General features: G+C 49.8%; 1 protein-coding gene across 6 annotated transcripts in view; it reads left to right on the forward strand.

Moving 5' to 3' along the window:
• The window catches only part of myo6a (myosin VIa), a 66,027-nt gene that overhangs the window by 13,723 nt on the left and 32,304 nt on the right, over positions 1–20,000 (forward strand). For all 6 annotated transcript variants that reach the window (XM_028396796.1, XM_028396798.1, XM_028396799.1 and 3 more), the window contains exons 3-12: positions 934–1,003; positions 1,096–1,169; positions 1,433–1,562; positions 2,034–2,139; positions 2,355–2,410; positions 2,490–2,587; positions 2,805–2,969; positions 5,718–5,798; positions 9,146–9,326; positions 12,008–12,152. In XM_028396796.1, the coding sequence (XP_028252597.1) occupies positions 934–1,003; positions 1,096–1,169; positions 1,433–1,562; positions 2,034–2,139; positions 2,355–2,410; positions 2,490–2,587; positions 2,805–2,969; positions 5,718–5,798; positions 9,146–9,326; positions 12,008–12,152 (1,106 nt within the window). The remainder of the gene's footprint in view (positions 1–933; positions 1,004–1,095; positions 1,170–1,432; positions 1,563–2,033; positions 2,140–2,354; positions 2,411–2,489; positions 2,588–2,804; positions 2,970–5,717; positions 5,799–9,145; positions 9,327–12,007; positions 12,153–20,000) is intronic.

Consider the following 20,000-nt stretch of genomic DNA (forward strand, 5'->3'; position numbering starts at 1 on the left):
CCCGTGATGCAGAGGAGCTCGGACTTAGAGCTGCTGTGGTCACCGGGCCTCTGCGGCGATGAAAGGGTGAACAGGTTTTCAGCTTCTTGTCCTTGTGTCTCCCGCCCCGCCGTCCTCGTAGGGAGCAGTGCTGCGGAATCCGTCCAGCTTGGGCTGAAAATGTGGAACATGCCGCTGCTGGAAAGAATGAATCGACTGTACGTCACTTTGGCTCTGCACCGAAGGCTCGCGGTGCCTCTTTAAAAGGGGGCAGGATAAAAGCCCAGGCCCTGCAGAGAGAACACACACTCACAGTCCAAAACACTGAGGTCACATGTGTCCTCATAAACCCTGCTGTATTAGTGCAGCATGGCCGGGTTAACCTTGGAGAATGTGAGATGTGAGACATGTGAGCCACAGCTCCGCAGCATCAGAGTCAAACTGAAGGTGGAACTCTGGTGCTGCTGGACATCTGGACTTTGGTCTGATGAATCCTTGTGTCAGATCGTTGCATTCATACAGAATTAAAGGCCGCCGCAGTGTGCGGAGATGCTGTGATGGACGGTCAGGGTCCGGTCTCCATCATCATACTGTCTCCGTCCAGCCTCCTCTCACTCTGATCTGTTACCTCCGGCCTCCAAATAATTCATGGAGTTCTGCAGCAGCTGGGGTACAGTATTCATCCTGCTGCAGAGATGGTTTAACCCTCTGAACCCCAGAACTGCCTCCATGCTTTTCACCACAGCCACAAACTCCAGACTCTCTGATGGTCCTTGAATGCATCGTGTACGACCACATCTAAGTTCAATCCTGAGATTTTATTTGCTTCTGTAAAAAAACCAGGAAGCCATGATGGACTCGTGCGTGAGCAGCAGTCACATGACCAACATCCAGAGAGCGTCCTGCTGAGCTGCAGAGAAAACCGGTTTTAACGTCTTCTTCTTCCTCTCTCAGACATTTCTAGCTCCTGTCAACCAAGTCTTCCCTGCAGAGGATGACATCAACAAACACGTGGAGGATAACTGTGAGTTCATTTCACTTCCTGCTGATGTCATCGCTGATGTCATCGCCGCCTTGTGCTGTGCAGTAACTCGCCGCTCTGTTTGTGTCTCTCAGGTTCTTTGATGTACTTGAATGAAGCCACTCTGCTCAACAACGTCCGTGTGAGATACCGCAAAGACAAGATTTATGTGAGTAAAATAAAATGCTGAAACTTTATCATTAGTCTGTGTGGGTGCAGCTCACAGCTGAGGTGTTAACAAAACTCTCACACACACACACACACACACACACACTAGACTTTGAACCAGAACCAGACGTGTGTGCACACTGACATCTAGTGGCAAAGGAGGGAACCGACCTGCTAACACTGAACTGTGTGTGGTTCAGTGAGCTTGTTGAGATAAACCTTGTCATCACTGACTGTCATTCTTCTTCTCCTTTTCTCCTTCAGACGTTTGTAGCCAACATCCTGATCGCCGTCAACCCGTACTATGACATCCCAAAGCTCTACTCGCAGGAGACCATCAAGCAGTACCACGGCCGGTCGCTGGGCACGCTGCCGCCGCACGTCTACGCCATCGGTGACCACGCACACACACACACACACACACACACTGAGCTAACGTTAAAAACAAGCCTTCCATGGTCCAGGATGGGAGGGATGCAGTGACAGAGCGCAGTGATGGAGCAGATAAGCACATTCTTAACAATGTAATCCACTGCTGTAGATGTAGCTTAGCATCACGCTGTCGTCCTTTACAGTGAGTGAGCAAAGAGAACCATCTCTACCCTGCATGTATGGTATTTGAAGATATTTTAAATTAGTGGCCTGAGGTGCACAAAGTTAATACACCTCCAGTTGTAGTTTCTGATCTGTCCACTAGGTGGCAGTCAGCGCTCAGACACTCCACAGCACAGCCTGACTTCACACTGACCCTGCTGGTCAGACCTGAATGAGTTTTGGAGTGTCATGTGGGCCTGATGATTGGGGTCAGTGTGAGTCCTGGAGGCAGAGCAGAGTCTAATCAGCTCCTGTCTGCCTCGCTCCGCAGCTGATAAGGCCTACAGGGACATGAAGGTCCTGAAGATGAGCCAGTCCATCATCGTCTCAGGGGAGTCCGGCGCCGGCAAGACCGAAAACACCAAGTTTGTGCTCAGGTGAGGAGGATCCACCTTCATCTTCAGGAACTGTCACAGCATCACTTCCTTCACTCATAGATAGACATAGAAAAAAATAATTGAAGTATCTTGGTCACAGTTTTTCTTTCATGTTGCATGATGCATTCAAAGACTGGTGGTTCTTTAAGTTGTCACGGCTCTGACTGAAGCCCTGAAGGATTCTGGGAGAATACTCACTGTGACTTCATTCACAGATATTTGACGACGTCGTACGGAACAGGCCAGGACATCGACGAGAGGATAGTGGAAGGTAAGATGGCTCCTGCTTCTCTCGTCCAAAGTGTTTCTCCTCTCTGACTTTGAATGTGACTCTTCTCCCGCCCGCTCAGCCAACCCCCTGCTGGAGGCTTTTGGAAACGCGAAAACCGTCCGAAACAACAACAGCAGTCGATTCGGGAAGTTTGTGGAGATCCACTTCAATGAGAAGGTGCTTGGTTGTTTTCAGAATAATATATTTGAACTAACAGTGGTGGTTCCTGTTTATTCCCTCAGCTGCTTACACAGCAGAGCACACAGAGTTCTTTGTGTTTTTTATTTCTCGTTGTTTCCAGCCGTGTTATCTGCATTTTCCTTCTTTTAAACTTGTGTAACTTTCACACTTCCTGGTCCTGAGGATGTTAAAACGTTTCCTGTCATCTCATCAGAATGCCGTCGTTGGCGGCTTCGTGTCGCACTACCTGCTGGAGAAGTCGAGGATCTGCAGGCAAAGCCACGAGGAGAGGAACTACCACATCTTCTACCGCCTGTGTGCCGGCGCCCCCGAGGACATCAGACAGAAGTTCCACCTCAGCTCCCCGGACTCGTTCAGGGTGAGAGCGCTCAGGTTTTAACACTGTGTTTGAGACAGGGATGGATGGATGCTGCGGGGACGGGTATCGATCAGAGTCCTGATGGAGGGACTGTGTTTTTCTTACTGTCAGCAGAGCCCATGAAAAGCATGGATCTGTGTGTCAGTGAGTCAGTCGGTGGGTTTTTCTGACAGTAAGAAGAGCAGAGATCATATTTCTAAAGTTTCAGAGCCTCATATGAACATATGTAGGGTACGTATGTGACATCACAGGATGTAGAAGTCACTGTGGCTCCACCCACTGAGGGACAGGAAGCTAACTGTGGCCCACGTGTGTTCTGGTGGAGCAGTGACATTCACCTGTCCACCTCTACTCACTGACGAGCAGCATCCAGCTGATCTATTTACAGACAGCAGGGGGCAGCAGCGCCTCTCTGTGCATCATCAGACCTCGCTGTGTTCACCGCCAGCTGCGTCTGCTGGTCGACAGTACACACAGAGTTCCACAGTAATGGCTGCAGTGAAGGAGGCTAATGCACCGATAATGGCTGTTGGAGGCACCAGTATTGATCCTGTTGCCTTCAGACCTCCAGAGTTTAATGTGTGACTGAGCTCAGATCAGATCAGAGGATTTCCTTCAGACTGATACCATGATGGATGAATTAGGAACTTTCACGACATCGCCGGATTCTGCTCCTCGGAGAAGGGCTGAGTCACGCTCCGATGGAGGAGAAACTCTCCTTTTATCGGCAGCGCCTAATTCAATAATCTGTTCGTGTTATTCTCAAAGCTGAAAGTGCCGACGCTCGCTCGGCGGCCTCGTCCTGCAGTCACTTCCACAGCCTCCGCTGGCTGCACACATCCATCGAGTCCCCTGCTGGGAGGCAGCATGAAAAGTGATGCACTGAGCTCAATGTGATGAATTCTGCATCTGTTGTTTCCTAAACTGCAGGATGTTTGCTGTGAGCTGCAGATAAGGTGTGTGTGTGTGTGTGTGTGTGTGTGAGTGAATCTATACAGACCACAGAGGAGAATGAAAGGAGAAAAGCTCCTTTATCAACATCAGATGTGATGGAAACAAAGAAGGAGCGATGGATCAAAGGTTGAGTGATGGAGAGAAACAACCTGACTGCTCCGGCCCGAGGAGGAGGAGAGGAGAACAAGGACAAAAGGAACCGAGGAGAAGGAGAGAAGGAAAGATACAGGGAAGGAAGGGAGGAAGGGATGAGGAAAGGAGGAAACGAGGGACTAAGTGCTATCAAGGAAAGTAAGTGTATCAAGGAAAGTTCCTGCAGCACTTCTCTGTGGAACCATTGACAGTAAAAACTATGGACAGAGCTTCCGTGACGTCACCCGTTTGTTTCTGAAGAGCTGTTCTGAGGCTCGGTGGGAGGTTCCGGGACGTGATGACCGCCGCCATGTTGGCAGCGTCACGTCCGCCAAAACTCTCAAATATGGACAAAGAGGGGGAGCACGAGCGGGGTTTAGGGGGGCGGGCGATCGTGGGAGCAGGAAACTCACGCTGTGATACGTCAACCATCTGTCACTCAAGCAGCAACGCCCATAATTATGCGTAATTTTAAGTCAGAATACAATTGAAACGAGTGAGTTGTAAAAAAATTCACCCCCCGGTCAATTGACACTAGAAGAGAACCTATCATCTGAGACCAGAGTGGTTTTTTGTACCAGGCTGTAAACATGTTTTTTTCTGCTGTGAAGTCGGCCATTTTAACATGGGAGTCTATGGGAAATGACTCGCTTTTGGAGCCAGCCCCCAGTGGTTGCAGCGTGAATTACAAGTTTTGACACTTCCGCATGGGCTTCAACTTTGAGCCCCGAAGGTTGCCGCTTGTGTGGAACGTGTCGGGCCTCCAGACGACTCCTCCTCCCACAGAGCGAACAGAATCTGCCGGAAAGCAGGAGGCCGAGCGAGCTTCGGCTCCTCCCGGTGGCCTCCCCTGTAAGGAGACTTTTGGTTCACGTCCATCTGTTCGTGACGCTTCTCAAACAAACCAGATGAACCGCACGAATCCTCCTCCACACCTGTGAGGTAGAAGTCAGAGCCGGCGTCACCTCGTCTCTGTGAGCGCAGCAGCTGGTGGAGAACCATTAAACCGCTCTGAGCGGGGGGGGGCAGACGCCTTCTGTACTGATGCAAATCTAACTATTGAACTCTGAACATTCGAAGCTGACACACACACACAGAAGTGATGACAGAGAACAAACACGGCTGACAACAAAAAACACAGGGGCGGGGCTTACCCCTTCTGACATCATAAAGGGCTGCAGAATAGAGGTTAGCACAGATGTCACTGCATCAGACCGAGTGTTAAAAACAACCCTCAACATGGCTGAAAGCAGACGATTAAACCTGAAACATGTTCCACCATCACTTGCAGCCTGTGTAAGGATAATAACAGAGCACTTTTAAAGGTGTTAGACTGTCTCTGTGTTTGTTTGAACTAAAGGCTCATTATCAGGCTGATTTTAATAGAAATAAATGAACGATGATCGATATTTAATAGACGAGTGGTGCAGTCGCACAAGTAAAGCACTAATGTTTTTATCTATGGTAGATGGGCAGACTCTTCATCGATCCTCAGGGGACATGCAGCAGCTGTGAAACATGGAGTCCAGGCTTACAGCAGCAGTGTGATGTGCTGACAGACAGCTGAAACTGAAGGAAGCTGGTTGATGTACAGCAGCAGCTGCTTCTGTCTTCATGTGATGTCATGTTTGCTGATGTGTCCTCCCTCTGATCTCCTTCCAGTACCTGAACAGAGGATGCACTCGCTTCTTTGCTACCAAAGACACGGACAGACAGATCCTGCAGAACCGAAAGAGCCCCGAGGTTAGTAACAGTAATAACTCCTCATTCTGTCTTCATACCTCTGCCAGCAGTTCACGGGTTAAATGAATAAATGTCCTGCGTGCTCTTAGAAAAGAGACACTCTGTTACCTCCATCACTCAGATCTGCAGCCTCTCACAGCTTCTGTGTCTTCGTAGGACAGATTTACATCCCGCTGTCTCTTTGTTTGCTTTCGTCCAGCTGAAATTTAGCTGGTTCTGCATCAGGCATGTTGTAAATTTCTCCTGAAGGGGGCGCTGTTGCTTCTGTGCATCATTATTCCACAAATGAGTGTAGAAGCAGAGTGAGGAAGGATTCTGGGTAAAGGAGCTGATGCACTACTGCACCACAAGTTCACGTTTCTGTGAGTAGAAGCATGAGGGACATTCTCTGTGGAGTGCAGCCTCTGCTCCACCAGGGGGCAGCAGGAAGTATGATGTAACCCAATCAGAATCAGAATACGAAGGGCTTTGGGTAGGAGCAACAACAGGAGGATATCTGTTGGTAGGACGCCAGGGGACAACTTAGTAATCGCTGGACATCGGTGGGGACGTGTCACCTTCGTCCATGCTAAAACTACGCCCTACCACCACAGTGGTGTGTTTGGGTCTAATGCTAGCTGCTAACATGTTGGTGTGACGGATCTTTAGACGTTTTGTCTGAAATCCAGCAGTTTGTTCATCATGTCCGACAGAAATGAAATGTTTTAACCAAGCTGAGCTGTGTGAGATGTTCACGTCTCTCCTAGGAGGAACAGTTCATCATCAAGCTCAGAATTATCTGATCTGATTTAAAAATGTGACGAATGTTGATGTGAAACGATGATTGTGATGCTGCGTGATGCTCTCTGGTCTGAAGCATCACATCCTTCGTCCTTTAACATCAGAGATGTCCCACTGCGGTGCACGCTGTGCGTTTCCATCAGTTTACACCATAACTCGATTTACTGGGATCTGTTGCCAAACAGCTCGCAGGAACGGACGTGAATAATCCCTGTATTCTAATTATGAATCCGCGGAGCAGATAATCCAGCAACAAAGAGCCGCTCTGATATTTCATTAGCGTTGTTCTGTTTCTGGCTCACAGCTCTGCTTATATAATCTCACTTTTCAGATGCTTATATTCAAACAGCAAACATTTTAATTAGCAGGCAGACTGAGAGCTCCGTGCTCCGCTTTAATAGGAAAAGCTCGTGGTGTGAAATGAGCTCCTTCCTCTGCCTTTGGCCTTTGATTAATTATGCACATGTATTCCATTACTGTGGCTGTATATGGCAGCCCCTGCAGTGCAGCGTTATTAATTATTATCGCCATTAACAGGGACAACAGATCGGACTCTAATCGCACGCCGTCATCACTGACGTCCTCTGAAATGAAGACGATCATCTCCGCATGTGTTTTTTTTTATAACTTAAATAATGTGCCAGGTTTCGATTGGATTATTATATCTTTGTTCTTTCTGTCTTGACTTTCTGTCAACACCATGGCAACCAGTGATGAGTGTATCACTGCAGATGACATCGCCATGGTGACAGGCCTCTTCTTTTCAGCAATAAGAGAAGAGGGGCACTCTCATACATGAGAGAAGAGGTGTTGGATAAAGATGGGATGGAAGAGTGGCACGTATCAGAAATATGAGAGTGGGACATAAATGTAGGAGTGGACCGAGGAGAGTACCTCCACACACATGTAGCTCTGGTATTTTTTTGGGATGCAAATCTAAGCTGGTCTTGTTATATTTGATATATATATATATATATCCCGTGTTGGGTCACAGGAGCAGCGACTCTACACCGAGCTGCTCCTGGAAGACCAGGAGTCCTCATCCTGTCCACAGAGAGTTCTGATGACCGCCGGTCATCACTATGAGGGTCAGAACGTGGATCGACCAGTGATTTAAGAGCCTTGACTTCTGGCTCAGCTCTCCCTTCACCCTATCAGACTGGATCAGAGCCTGCGTCTCTGACGCTGAAACCAGAAGAGGGCGTTACAGCCCTCCATGGAGAACCATGGTCTCAGACTCGGAGGTGCTGATCCTCAGCTGCAGGGTCAGCAGTGAGTCTAGATTTCAGAGTCTGGACCTTCTTCGGTTGTATTTGCTGTTAAGCCTGAACCAGCTGAATATATATATATATGAGGAGTTTTGTTGTGGGAAATAATCTCAGATGGTTTCCTGCAGAGTCCACAGAGACTCGGCTGGAATAAATATTTGCAGAATCTTTAAAGTTAAAGGGGGCTGTACTCACTGATGGATGATGTGATGTATGTCTCCTCTTTGCTCCGGCTCCTATCACACAGGACAACAAGGTGATTCGGTGTTCCTCCCCTCCGCCTCTCTTCTTCTCCTCCTCCTCCTCTCGATGCATGTTGTCGCTTTCTTTATCTCTGGAGTGCTTTCTGCCGTTTGCTGCTTCTCTCTGTGTGTAGAATAAAAATAGAGCGTTTCAGTCGACTGACGGTGCCTCAGAATGTCACAGTGCTGCTGGTGTTGACACATTCTGACCTCTGTCAGCTTTAAGGTGCTTTAAGGTAAATACTGACATATAATCAGCTCAGTACTGAAGTGATCACAGAATACAACTAGACAGAAATGATCCATATCTGCAGGAGAATGAGTCCAGACTGAGCACCAACCCATCAGAACCAGTGTGCGGTAGGTAGCCATCTTGGTTGTTCACCGTGGCTTCAATCATTCTCTCATGTGAAGTAACAAACACGCCACCACCTGATTGGTCACGTGTCCAATGACCGGGCCAGACGTCCATGACCTTTACTCACTGGCTGCCAGTAAAGTCTCAGAAAAGGCTCCAGGAAGCGTCGACTTTTACAAACCTGAAGTAACGCTGCACCGTCACTCGTGTTTACTGGTGTCAACATGGCCGCCGCCTTTGTTTTGTTTGACAGGGCAGACGCTCAGCAGCGTTTGTTTTCAGTTACCTGTGAGATAAATGCCCTTCGTAGTATTCAGAGCGTTACCTGCCGCCCGTTGATCCGACTCCATGAGCCTCAGTGAAAGAGATGCAGGAAAATCCAATGAGAATGGGCTCAGCAGAGGAATTAGTTTTAATCCTGTCGCGGGGCGGCGAGTAGCTGCCGCCTGGCTCAGCCTGCGGGTCTCATCACGCTGTGACATTCTTGAGTTGGTTTCCAGGTGTGTGTGTGTGTTTCCGGCCCTCTCTCTCTCTCTGCTGCAGGTTGTGGTTTTAATGCTCTGCTGTCTCTGCTTTTACAGCTTCTCTCCACTGAAGGAGTTAGATATGAGTAGAGAGTAAAGGACTTTACATGTTCAGAGGACTGAAGGTGGTGTTGTTACAGAGAGGCTAAGGTAACTGTCTGCACTCTGTCCTCAGCACATGAAGTCGGGCCCCTTGAAGGACCCGCTGCTGGACGACCACGGCGACTTCAACAGGATGTGTGTCGCCATGAAGAAGATCGGACTGGACGACACGGAGAAGCTGGACCTGTTCAGGGTGGTGGCCGGCGTGCTGCACCTGGGAAACATCGACTTTGAGGAGGCTGGAAGCACCTCAGGTGAGCTGTAACGGTGCCATCAACCAGCCCAGGTGAAGACCAGGGCTGGTTGATGGCTTGTTAGCTCGTCCTTATCCCACTGATCTGTGCTCAGATGCAGAGGTCAACCTCATGGTCTGACCTCTGCTGTGCAGACTCTGGTTCCAAGATGGCGTCTTTTTCCATCATCGCTCTATGTTGAGTCCACAGTTTGGACTGTGAGCGGCTACAGCTCGATTCTGTCCTGGTCATTCTCACCCGGCTCTGGGTGTGAACAGTAGCTGAACATCTGCTGTGTGGAGGTTTCCACTCGTCTGAAGCTGTTCCTCCTGACTGTCTACACCTGATGAGTCCATCTGTGGCTGCTGGATGTCCCCCAGCAGTCCCAGAGTCCTGAACCAGTCCTCAGCCAGACTAGAACAAAGACAGACAGTCAGAATGACAAACGTCGGTCTCTGGACACCAGCAGCTGCCTCATATAAACCTGTAGAACTGATGAAGCTGCTCTGAGGAGCAGCCAAACGTCTTCAAGGAACTCTGACGAGCTGGCGGCTTCAGGCTGTTAAAATGGACGACTGAGAGTCGCCATCGTTTCACAGGCTGAGGACAAAACACACAAATAAATATTCTTTAAACGCCCCCTGAAGGGACCTGAATCCAAACTGTAAGCCAGATCCAGGATGATTCCCTCGTCTTCGCCCACAGTCGAACACGCGCCGCCACGGCCCCCCCGCTGTGAGAACCGGTCTATTTAACAGGCGCCCCGCTGAGCTTCCTCTTCTGTCCCGCAGAGAGAAAATCATGGGGAGGAACTCGGCGTTGAGGAACTCAGCAGTTCAAAGCATCAGATGATTTTTTTATTATTTTAATAGAAACTGAGCCCCCTGCAGGTTTTTAGTCTGAACCACTGAGGAGGAGGAGGAGGCCTGAGGGGTGGGGGGGCACTTGAAACATAAGCTCCAGTAATTCCATTATTACTTATTTAAGGATGTAATTAATGAATCCTCCTTTAGTGAAATAATCCGGTCCTAAGGATCCTGACGAGGGTTAACAGGGAGGGAAATCCTTTCATGACACGTTAAAAAACCCATTTATCATTGATCACAAAGAGACTGAACTCAGCAGGAGGGAGCCGGAAGCTGAACATTACAGCGATCAATCTCAGTGCAGAGCTTTCAGCCATGACATCACAATGGCGTCTGCCTCTCTGGGACCGAACCGGCGCCGTTTAGGAGCGCAGAGGCCCGTGTGAGATGGATGGTTTCTGAAGCGGGACTCGGCCACAGAGCGCCACAGGGCATCATCTGTGAGAGCCGGCGAGAAGCCGCTCAGCAGATCACACCCGCGTTCAGCCCGTTCATAGGAAACCCTGACCTGATCAGTTTAATAGCAGCGCTGGGACAGAGGAAGAATACCTATGACACGTTTCACAGAGTTTACCCAACACAGGCAGTGAGCCCCCCTTAATGTGGACCAGGAGTCCACTGTCCAGACCCAGGAGCCTGTGTGAGGAGCCCGTTCACTCCCAGAGCCGGATGGGAAGTCGTTTCGAGTTATTGGTCTGTGTGGGTCTGTGGGCGGCTTCACACCCACAGACTGCTCCAGGTTGGCTGTCGGGGTCTTCCCTTCATGCTCGGCTCCTTCAGGACTTGAGATCTGTGCTGACGGCCAGAACTCGATTCTGAGGAGGACTCCATTCATTTCAGAGCAAACGGAGAAATCTATCAGCAGCGGCTGGAAATAATGAAGCTTAATTAACTGGGAATTATGTGTGAGTCCTTGGCTCTGCTCTAATCTGCAGTGTGCTGGGAGCACGGCTTCCACTGGGCCTCCACACACACACACACACACACACACATTGATTCCATATTAGCCTGGCTTACGTTTCAGGAGTTATTGATTCTTAGTATTGATCAGAAGTGCCAGTATTAAAGTGAAGTGTTTCCACCCACACCAACAGAGTTTAAAGTACTTTTACACCGAGCTCTGACATCATGTAGCTGCCTCTGTCAGGTGTGTGTGGCAGCCTTCCTGGCCTTTGTTCATTTACTCTTCTAATGTGTTCACACACAAACGAGCGCCGTGCACGGCCTTCAAGTCCGCTGCACATGGGTCGTCAGTATGTCATCATGAGGGTGCTTCACAAGAAGACACGAAGAAGACACGAAACAAAAAACTGAATCCAAGCTTCAAGCTGTGAGCTGAACCACGTTCGGACCAATCAGAGTCTGTGTATCAGAAGCGACAATCCTCTTTAGACATGCTAGCTGCTACTAGCTAGCTGCTTGTTGTGTTTCGTCTCATCTCATGATTGACAGATGGTTCATCCAATCAGCTGCTGAGGATTCTTTTGAAAAAGTCTCTGTTGGAACAAAACTTTTGATTTAGACCTCTGCTGTGATTGGTCCGTTCTACAGTCCTGAGCTGGCTTCACCCACCAAGCATAGAAGCAGGAGAAGGAACGGACATAAACATTCAGAAAAATCAAGTAAAGGCAAAGTTAGGATGCACCCGAGTGCAGGACGAGTCATCAGCCACAAAACTGAACGATGCTTTCCATCTTTTGGGCCAGCTGTTTGTATTTAGTAGCGTCTGTGATACAGTAGAAAGTTGTGCGTTGTATTTTCTGTGTTGTGTTGTCCTGTTAAAGGATCCTTTTTGAGAGGTCCATGCTTATGTTTGCCCTTCTCTTGGTCTTGCAGGCGGCTGTGCCATCAAGAACCAGTCGAGTCAGACGCTGGAGCACTGTGCCGAGCTGCTGGGCCTGGAGGAGGAGGACCTGAGGGTCAGCCTCACCACCAGAGTCATGCTCACGACAGCAGGGGGCGCCAAAGGAACGGTCATCAAGTACGAGCCCTGCACACACACACACACACAGTGGTGTTTCCGATCAGAGGACAGTATGTAAATGCACAGAGACGATTAACACAGTGAGTCACAGCATGTGACGGCTCTGCAGGTTTGGTGTGTATAGATGCCGAGCAGATGGTCGGTGTAGTGCTCGTCTTGTTACCGGCGTCCAGAGACGCCCAGTCACATCAGCTGACATCAGAGCGTACAGGAAACGGTGGCGAGGCTCAGAGGAGCCGGTTAGGATCCATCTGACGGCCCTCAAACATCTGGCCGGCCCGCCTCCTCGTTTTATTGTCCTCAAACACATCTGAGTGGTTTTGCCAGCGCTTGTTAGGAGTAAAACGGCGAGCCATCTGGATGCTGAGATGAGGTCACCAAGGTGACGGCGGATTGATATTTGTCTGGCAGACGCAGGCTTCATCTGCTTCTGCTGTAATTCAGAAGGGAGGAGGAGGAGGAGGAGGAGGAGGAGGCTCATTTCAAGGTGTGTCCATAAAGATGGAAGAAGTGTCTGGCAGCACCAGAGGTCATGTGATCCAGTTAAACCAAATATGGTCAAAAGGGTGGAGCCTATGCTGTAGGCTGTAAAAATCCAGTTCCAGAATGTGCAGTTCCTCAGGTGTCCACATGAGGGGCGTGGCCACTATGACTGACAGGTCGGTGCTGCCTGCTTACATGGCTGCCCGCCTCTTTCAGCTGCATTCATGCTCCATCACACAGCGAGGCTACATGGACCCAGACTCATCCTCACAGCCGGCACTTTTCAAAGAAGCAGGGGGACAGACTCATGCTACGACCATCACAACTACTCCTGACATTTATTCTGAAGGAGCCGCCTCCATATGAGGCTTTTAATGAAATGTGACCATTAGCCTGCTGGAGCCCATCTGCTGCGCCTCCCGATGGTCTCAATGATCCAGACAGGATATAGATAATCTTTACCACCACATTAGCTGAATCTGCTGCTATATTAGCTAACATTTGTGGCTACCTTAGCTTAAACAAGGAAGTTTAGTAAGAAAACGCTACATTAGCCCTGCCTTTAAGGCCTTTGACACCATGTTAGGGTTGTTGCTTCAGTTGGCTTGTTCTCACTTGCGCCACCTACAGACGAAGAAAAGAAACGCGGCCTGTTTCTATTCATTTGTTTTTATGCATGTCAGAAAAACTGCCGACATATTTCAATGAGTCGTGGTTCTGTCGGATTCTACGTGTTTCTTTAGTTTCACCTTGTGATAAGAAACAGCGCCACCAGCTGTTCATCCTGAGAACCACCCTCCAGTTTTTGGGCTTCGTTCTGATGGAAACTCTCCTCCCTGCGGTTCTAACTTCCTCTTGTTTAGTGACCCATCACAGCTCCACACACTCTGCTGTCAGACGGCGCTCGCCGATAAATGAAGCAGCGTGTTTGTTGCGCCTCCTCTCTGCCTCTCCTCTCACACCTTGACCCGCCTCGCTGATCTGATTGGCCGAGAGTTGACTGAACGTCTGTCGCTAACACAGATGTTTTCCTCAGACATCAGGCCATTTAGTTTAATTTATGTCCGTATGTCCATCTATTTTACACAAAGAGAAATAAAATAACTTTGGAATGACTTTTTAAAACTCAAATAAACAGGAATCACTTTAAAATATTCTGCTAAATAAGACTAAATAAAATAGTATTTGCTGCTCTGCTGTGTGCTAAATGATACACATGTTGCCAATAATTATCAATACAAGAAACCAGATCAATCAACCTGTGTGAGCCACAACAAGGTAACGTCTGCTGCTTTGATAGCTTAGCATGATAGCATCTGCAGCTATAGTTGGATCGGTGGCATAGCTTCACTGCTACATTAGCCTGACATAGAATAGAGACGATAATAAAGTGTGAAAACAGTCTACACATCTGCTTTGTACTTAACCTTTGAACCTGAGGGCTTCCTCTGAGGGCTGAACTGTCCGAATAAAGAGGACTTCCATCACTTGTGTGAGGGGATTATCTTCACACCAGGTGGACACCAGTGTGACAGACACACACTTAAACAAACTGGACGGCAGAAGATGAAGCGTCCACAAGCAGAGAGACAGCTTGGACCATTCACAGGTTTACCCATCGCTCCGGCTTAACAAGATGAATGTGAAGCCTTGAAGCGTGGAGGAGGAAGAGGAGGAGGAGGAAGAGGAGGAGGAGGAAGAGTGGGAGGAGGAGGAGGAGCTGAGTGTTTTTCCATGTTTCTGGTTCAGCGCTCCACACTGAGGAAGAGCTGCAGGTAATCTACCTCAGAGAGAACAGATGCCCCAAACAACCGTCACAGGGCCGATCGAGAAAGTATCCAGACCATCGACCGGCTGGTTCGACCCGTCTGAGAGCTGTGAGAGGCAAAAGACCGTAAATAAAGATACACGGGGCGAGATGTGACGCCAGCAGGTCCCTCACCGACGTGCTAGCTTCTGCTGATTAGCTTCAGACAGTCCTCTGTGGTGATGCATCGGTCTGACTGCTTGAATGAGGAATCCTTAACTTTTCATGCTAGCTAACCAGTTTAGCTTTAGTTGATGGAGTAGGACAGGCTAGCTAACGTTTATATGCACTCAGATGTTTTTAAGGATGTGCACAAGCTAAGCTAACCTTAGCTACTTAGCAGTGATTTGTTTATTTAGAGGTGAAATAAGGCAAGCTACTGAGACTGCTGTATAAGCTAGCCAAACTTAGCCACCTAGCCAAACTTAGCCACCTAGCCAAACTTAGCCACCTAGCCAAACTTAGCAACCGGATTAGCAACCTGTTAACAGGTGAGCTAGCAGCAGAAACGTCACGTCCTTCGGATGTTTGTGGTCAGTAGCAGTAAAACGAACAGATGTGCATTGATCCTTCGAGGATCCTTTAATGCTCGAACATTCCTTCACCTTTCCAGAGATCAGGGTCAAAGCCTCAGGTGACAAGACGTGCGGTTACATCAGACAGAGGCGGTCGGATATAGAAACAGGAAGACAGCGACAGCCTCCTGTCTGCTTTTAGCCTGAACTCTAAAGCCTGTGATTGTTTAGCTGGCAGCTTGGCCCGAGCGCACGCCATCTGAATGCCAAGCCGCTCGCCTCAATTTCAAGCCTCCCACGCTAATGTTTATTTCTCCTCTTTCATCTGAGAGAGGGTGGCGGAACTAAAAGCTGCTTCCTGTCTGAGAGCGCCGTCAGTGTGACCCGACCTGACTTTCTTCCCCCTGATGAAATGTTCTTCGTCTGGATCAGAGGCCAGACTAAAGAGCCAGCCAGAGGACGGTCTGGACGCTGCAAACAGAAGAAAAACAAAAGACGGCGTGAGCGCCGTGCATCAGCACCCGGCTTTACTCACACACTGACCTTTGGTTCATCAGCACCAACACAAAAAGGGCCTGATGAAATCCTGTAGACTGCAGTAAGAGGGCGCCGTGAAGCTTCCTCCAGAGTTTGTGCTGTGAGGACAGATGGTGGAAAGAAAAACATGTTGATTCTCTCTGTTCAAGCCAAGAAGAAAAACCCTTTGACTTGGAAGCAAAAGAGCCTCTTTGCTCAGGGAGACAGCCGCCTGATGGCAGCCGGAGGAGGAGATGGAGGAGGAGATGGAGGAGGAGACGGAGGAAGAGATGGAGGAAGAGACGGTGGAGAAGATGGTGGAGGAGACGGAGGAAGAGACGGTGGAGGAGATGGAGGAAGAGACGGAGGAAGAGATGGAGGAAGAGATGGAGGAGGAGATGGAGGAAGAGATGGAGGAGGAGATGGAGGAAGAGACGGAGGAAGAGATGGAGGAAGAGATGGAGGAAGAGATGGAGGAAGAGACGGTGGAGGAGATGGAGGAAGAGACGGAGGAAGAGACGGAGGAGGAGACGGAGGAGGAGATGGAGGAAGAGACGGAGGAAGAGACGGAGGAAGAGACGGAGGAAGAGACGGAGGAAGAGACGGAGGAGGAGACGGAGGAGGAGACGGAGAAACGTCACGTCACAGATGAGGAGGGCTGCGTCTGTGCTTGGATTAGTCAGGGGTTAGCAGGGAGTGCTAACATGCTAACACCTTCGCAGGGTTCCCTGCAGCATTCTGTATGTTTAGCTGTATGTTTGGAGCCAGCTACTAGTGGACAGTGGAGGAACTGCAGGTGCAGTCAGAGAGTTAGCGTCTGTGAGTCCCTCTCAGTGCTGATCACATGCACTCATTACTCAGACGGATCCTGACTGCGTGGACCGCGTCTCCTTCCTCACACAAACAGCGGTGGCAGGTCGTGAAGGCTGATGGGATGTAATTGCCTGATGACACAGCTGAGAATAATTCAAACCTCTAAATGCATAATGAAGTCGTAGAAGCACTCCAACCTGAGCAGCCTAATTACCAGTTAACAAAGTGAGTCATGGTGCCGCCAGCACTGAGTGCTGCAAAGACCTGGAAGACCTTTGTGCTGTTGTTAGCAGACTGATTTGTTTTCCTCAGAGGAACACACGAGGTCACGCTGTTCAGTCATCACCACAGCAGCAGCAGCAGCGTCGCTGGAGAAACGTTCAGAAAAATCTTTCCCAGATCACCCACATGGCTCCCAAGCATTCTAACTATGTGTCGAGGCGACGCAGACCGCTGTGATTGGTTGCCATGGTAATGGTAGCAACATATTTTAGACTAGTCGCCATCTTTAAAACTTGTTGTTGACTACAGACGTGATTATGGACGATAAGGATGTTCCAAAAACACGATGTGCTCTCTCAGCATTGTCCAGTGACACAGGAAGTGTTGCAGGCTTTCACGATGCCATTCAGTGGAAGAAACTCACCCGTCTGCCAGTGGTGAAGCACCACGACCAGGACACCGACGGAGTGGAGTGACTGTGCAGAACCTGCTCCTGCTGCTTCCTCTGTGAGTCTGATACTTCTGGCAGCGTAACCGCAGCATCAGCACATCACCGCCGTCCAGCTCAGGAAAACTAGCAGCAGATAAAAAGCAGAAAGAGAATAATTCATAAAAGTCTGCAACACGCTGCTGTATGTGAGGCCGAACAGCATTCATAGACTACTTACTGCTTCATTTAAGTTTTCACACGTGTGGATGGACAGTTCAATAAAACACCAACCAGCCACGCAGAGAAGTCTGGACCAAACATCAGAGGCACGATGGACGAGGAGGACGAGCCGGACAATCATCAGGCACATTCCACAGGGACGCAGCAGCTCTGTCAGATGTTCCCTCAGCTGGTAAACCTACAGGGAGCTCTGCAGCGAGGCCGGCGCTGGCATCAGGCAGATGATAACCTGATGTCATCACAAGATGCCTTCATTTGGTCAAATCGACTGTAGAAACCAGGGAGGAGGATTAAAGTGCTTCTGTTTGTAAAAGTCGAGTTAGAGAGGAAGATGGATTGAACCGGGGCGAGAGATAAACAGAGAGAGAGAGCGAAGGCGGAGCGAGATAGGAGGAGAGAAAGACTGACAGGAGAGAGATCTGAGTCCCAGACAGAAAAGGATGTACGATCCCCGAGTCTGAGTGGGGGGGCGGGCGTCTAACGTCAGTGTAATTTCAGACAGAACGAGGGGAAACAGAAAATGGGAGATGCCAATCACGGCGACCCTGCCTGCGAGGTCGGCGGTTAGCGGCTTGTGGAAGCCTGGAGGGGGGGGGGGGGGGGATCCGTTCTTCAACCTGTCAGACAGATGTGCCATCAAACAAGCCTGCAGGAACGTCTGTGTCCTCACATCCATCCAAAGTCCTGCCTGTGTTCTCTCCCGCTTCATCACAGCTCGGCTGGTTTCCTACCAGGGATCTCTCTAAATGTCGGCGTGTCACAGACCACGAGGAGCCGGCTGACTGCAGGGATCCATCTGAGAGAACATCCATCACAAGAGTTTACAGCTTTGTAATGCACTTACAGCTATAAATCCAGCACACAGAGAAGATCAAGCAGAAACACAACAGCTGTACTTCCTCCCGTGGCCACTAGAGGCCGGCTCCACAAGCTGAGCCAGTCCTCGTAGACCTCCATGTTAACATGTCCAACCTTACAGCAGAAACAAACATGTTCACGTGACCGTTCAGCTGCCTGCTGGACTCTGCCTGCTTCCTCTGAGTCAAGATGGCGGCTGGAGCCTCCACGCTGAGCCGTGGCTGCCTGCACACAGGCTTATCTTTGCTGTAAAGTTGGACGTTTCTGGACTTTGTTTGGCTGCTTCATCAGTTCTGAGTGTTCATCTGAAGCTGCCCCGCTTCAAGCTTCAAGCCGATAACCTTTCACACCAACATTAGTGGGTCAGATGAGCCCAGATTGACTCCTCTCCAGAAGTTTGTCTTTGTTTTTGCAGACTAAACTGTTCAGAATGTTCCATACATCACATCACTGCACTCCAAGCTGAAGCTGAAATGAGTTCGCTCCAAACAGCCACGAGTGCTGCAGAGAAAATGAGCTGTGCAGTCGTAGTTTAATGTATTCTCTGCTGAACCCTGTGGATAAGCAGTCCGTGTCTATAAATGGAGCTTTAAAGCCGTGTAATGCAGTGCAGCAGAATGCATTAATGCAAAGCTAAGATATCTCTGTGTTACACATAGAATATTTCTGTTACAGCTAAAAAAAAAGTCCAATTTAAAAGTCATCTCTGTCCCGCGTGGAGAGCAGCAGGCGTCTTCAGAGAGCGCTGTTCAGACACCAGGCCACAGCAGTAATTACACCCAGAGCGGCGGAGGAAACACGTCCTCAGCACGGGCCGTGCACGCCGGGCTGCTCGTGCGACAGCGGGCTGCCCTGTCACTTAGACCTGTTGGTTGTTGGGCTCTAAATGAGGGCGGCGCTCCAGCTCAGAAGAGCCGGCGGGTTGAATTAAACATGGCGGGTGGTGGAGAGAGGGCCGGGGTGAAGGTGAGGAGCGGCGATAGGTCAGGCCGCTCTGAGCCTGGAGCTGTCCTTATTGAATCTGTACAGTGTACCTTTAAACAGCAGGAGAAGCTGCTCCACCCTCAGGAGTGAGTGATGGAGGATAAAACCTGGAAATGTTGTTGATGGTTTTCTTTGAGTTCTCTGTGATGATGGAGCCACGTCAGAGAATAAAGGAAGTGAGTGAAAGGAAAGCGGAGGACAGAGAGTCGAGGACAGGATGAGGACAGGATGAGGACAGAGAGTCGAGGACAGGATGAGGACAGAGAGTCGAGGACAGGATGAGGACAGAGTCAAGGACAGGATGAGGACAGAGAGTTGAGGACAGAGTCAAGGACAGGATGAGGACAGAGAGTCGAGGACAGGATGAGGACAGAGTCAAGGACAGGATGAGGACAGGGAGTCGAGGACAGGATGAGGACAGAGAGTTGAGGACAGAGTCAAGGACAGGATGAGGACAGAGAGTCGAGGACAGGATGAGGGCAGAGTCAAGGACAGGATGAGGACAGAGAGTCGAGGACAGGATGAGGACAGGGAGTCGAGGACAGGATGAGGACAGAGAGTCAAGGACAGGATGAGGACAGAGTCGAGGACAGGATGAGGACAGAGTCAAGGACAGGATGAGGACAGAGAGTTGAGGACAGAGTCAAGGACAGGATGAGGACAGAGAGTCGAGGACAGGATGAGGACAGAGTCGAGGACAGGATGAGGACAGAGAGTCAAGGACAGGATGAGGACAGAGTCTAGTCGAGGACAGGATGAGGACAGAGTCTCGAGGACAGGATGAGGACAGAGAGTCGAGGACAGGATGAGGACAGAGAGTCGAGGACAGGATGAGGACAGAGTCGAGGACAGGATGAGGACAGAGAGTCAAGGACAGGATGAGGACAGAGTCGAGTCGAGGACAGGATGAGGACAGAGAGTCGAGGACAGGATGAGGACAGAGAGTCGAGGACAGGATGAGGACAGAGAGTCGAGGA

Source organism: Parambassis ranga, chromosome 24 (assembly GCF_900634625.1).
Source record: "Parambassis ranga chromosome 24, fParRan2.1, whole genome shotgun sequence".
Taxonomy (NCBI): domain Eukaryota; kingdom Metazoa; phylum Chordata; class Actinopteri; family Ambassidae; genus Parambassis; species Parambassis ranga.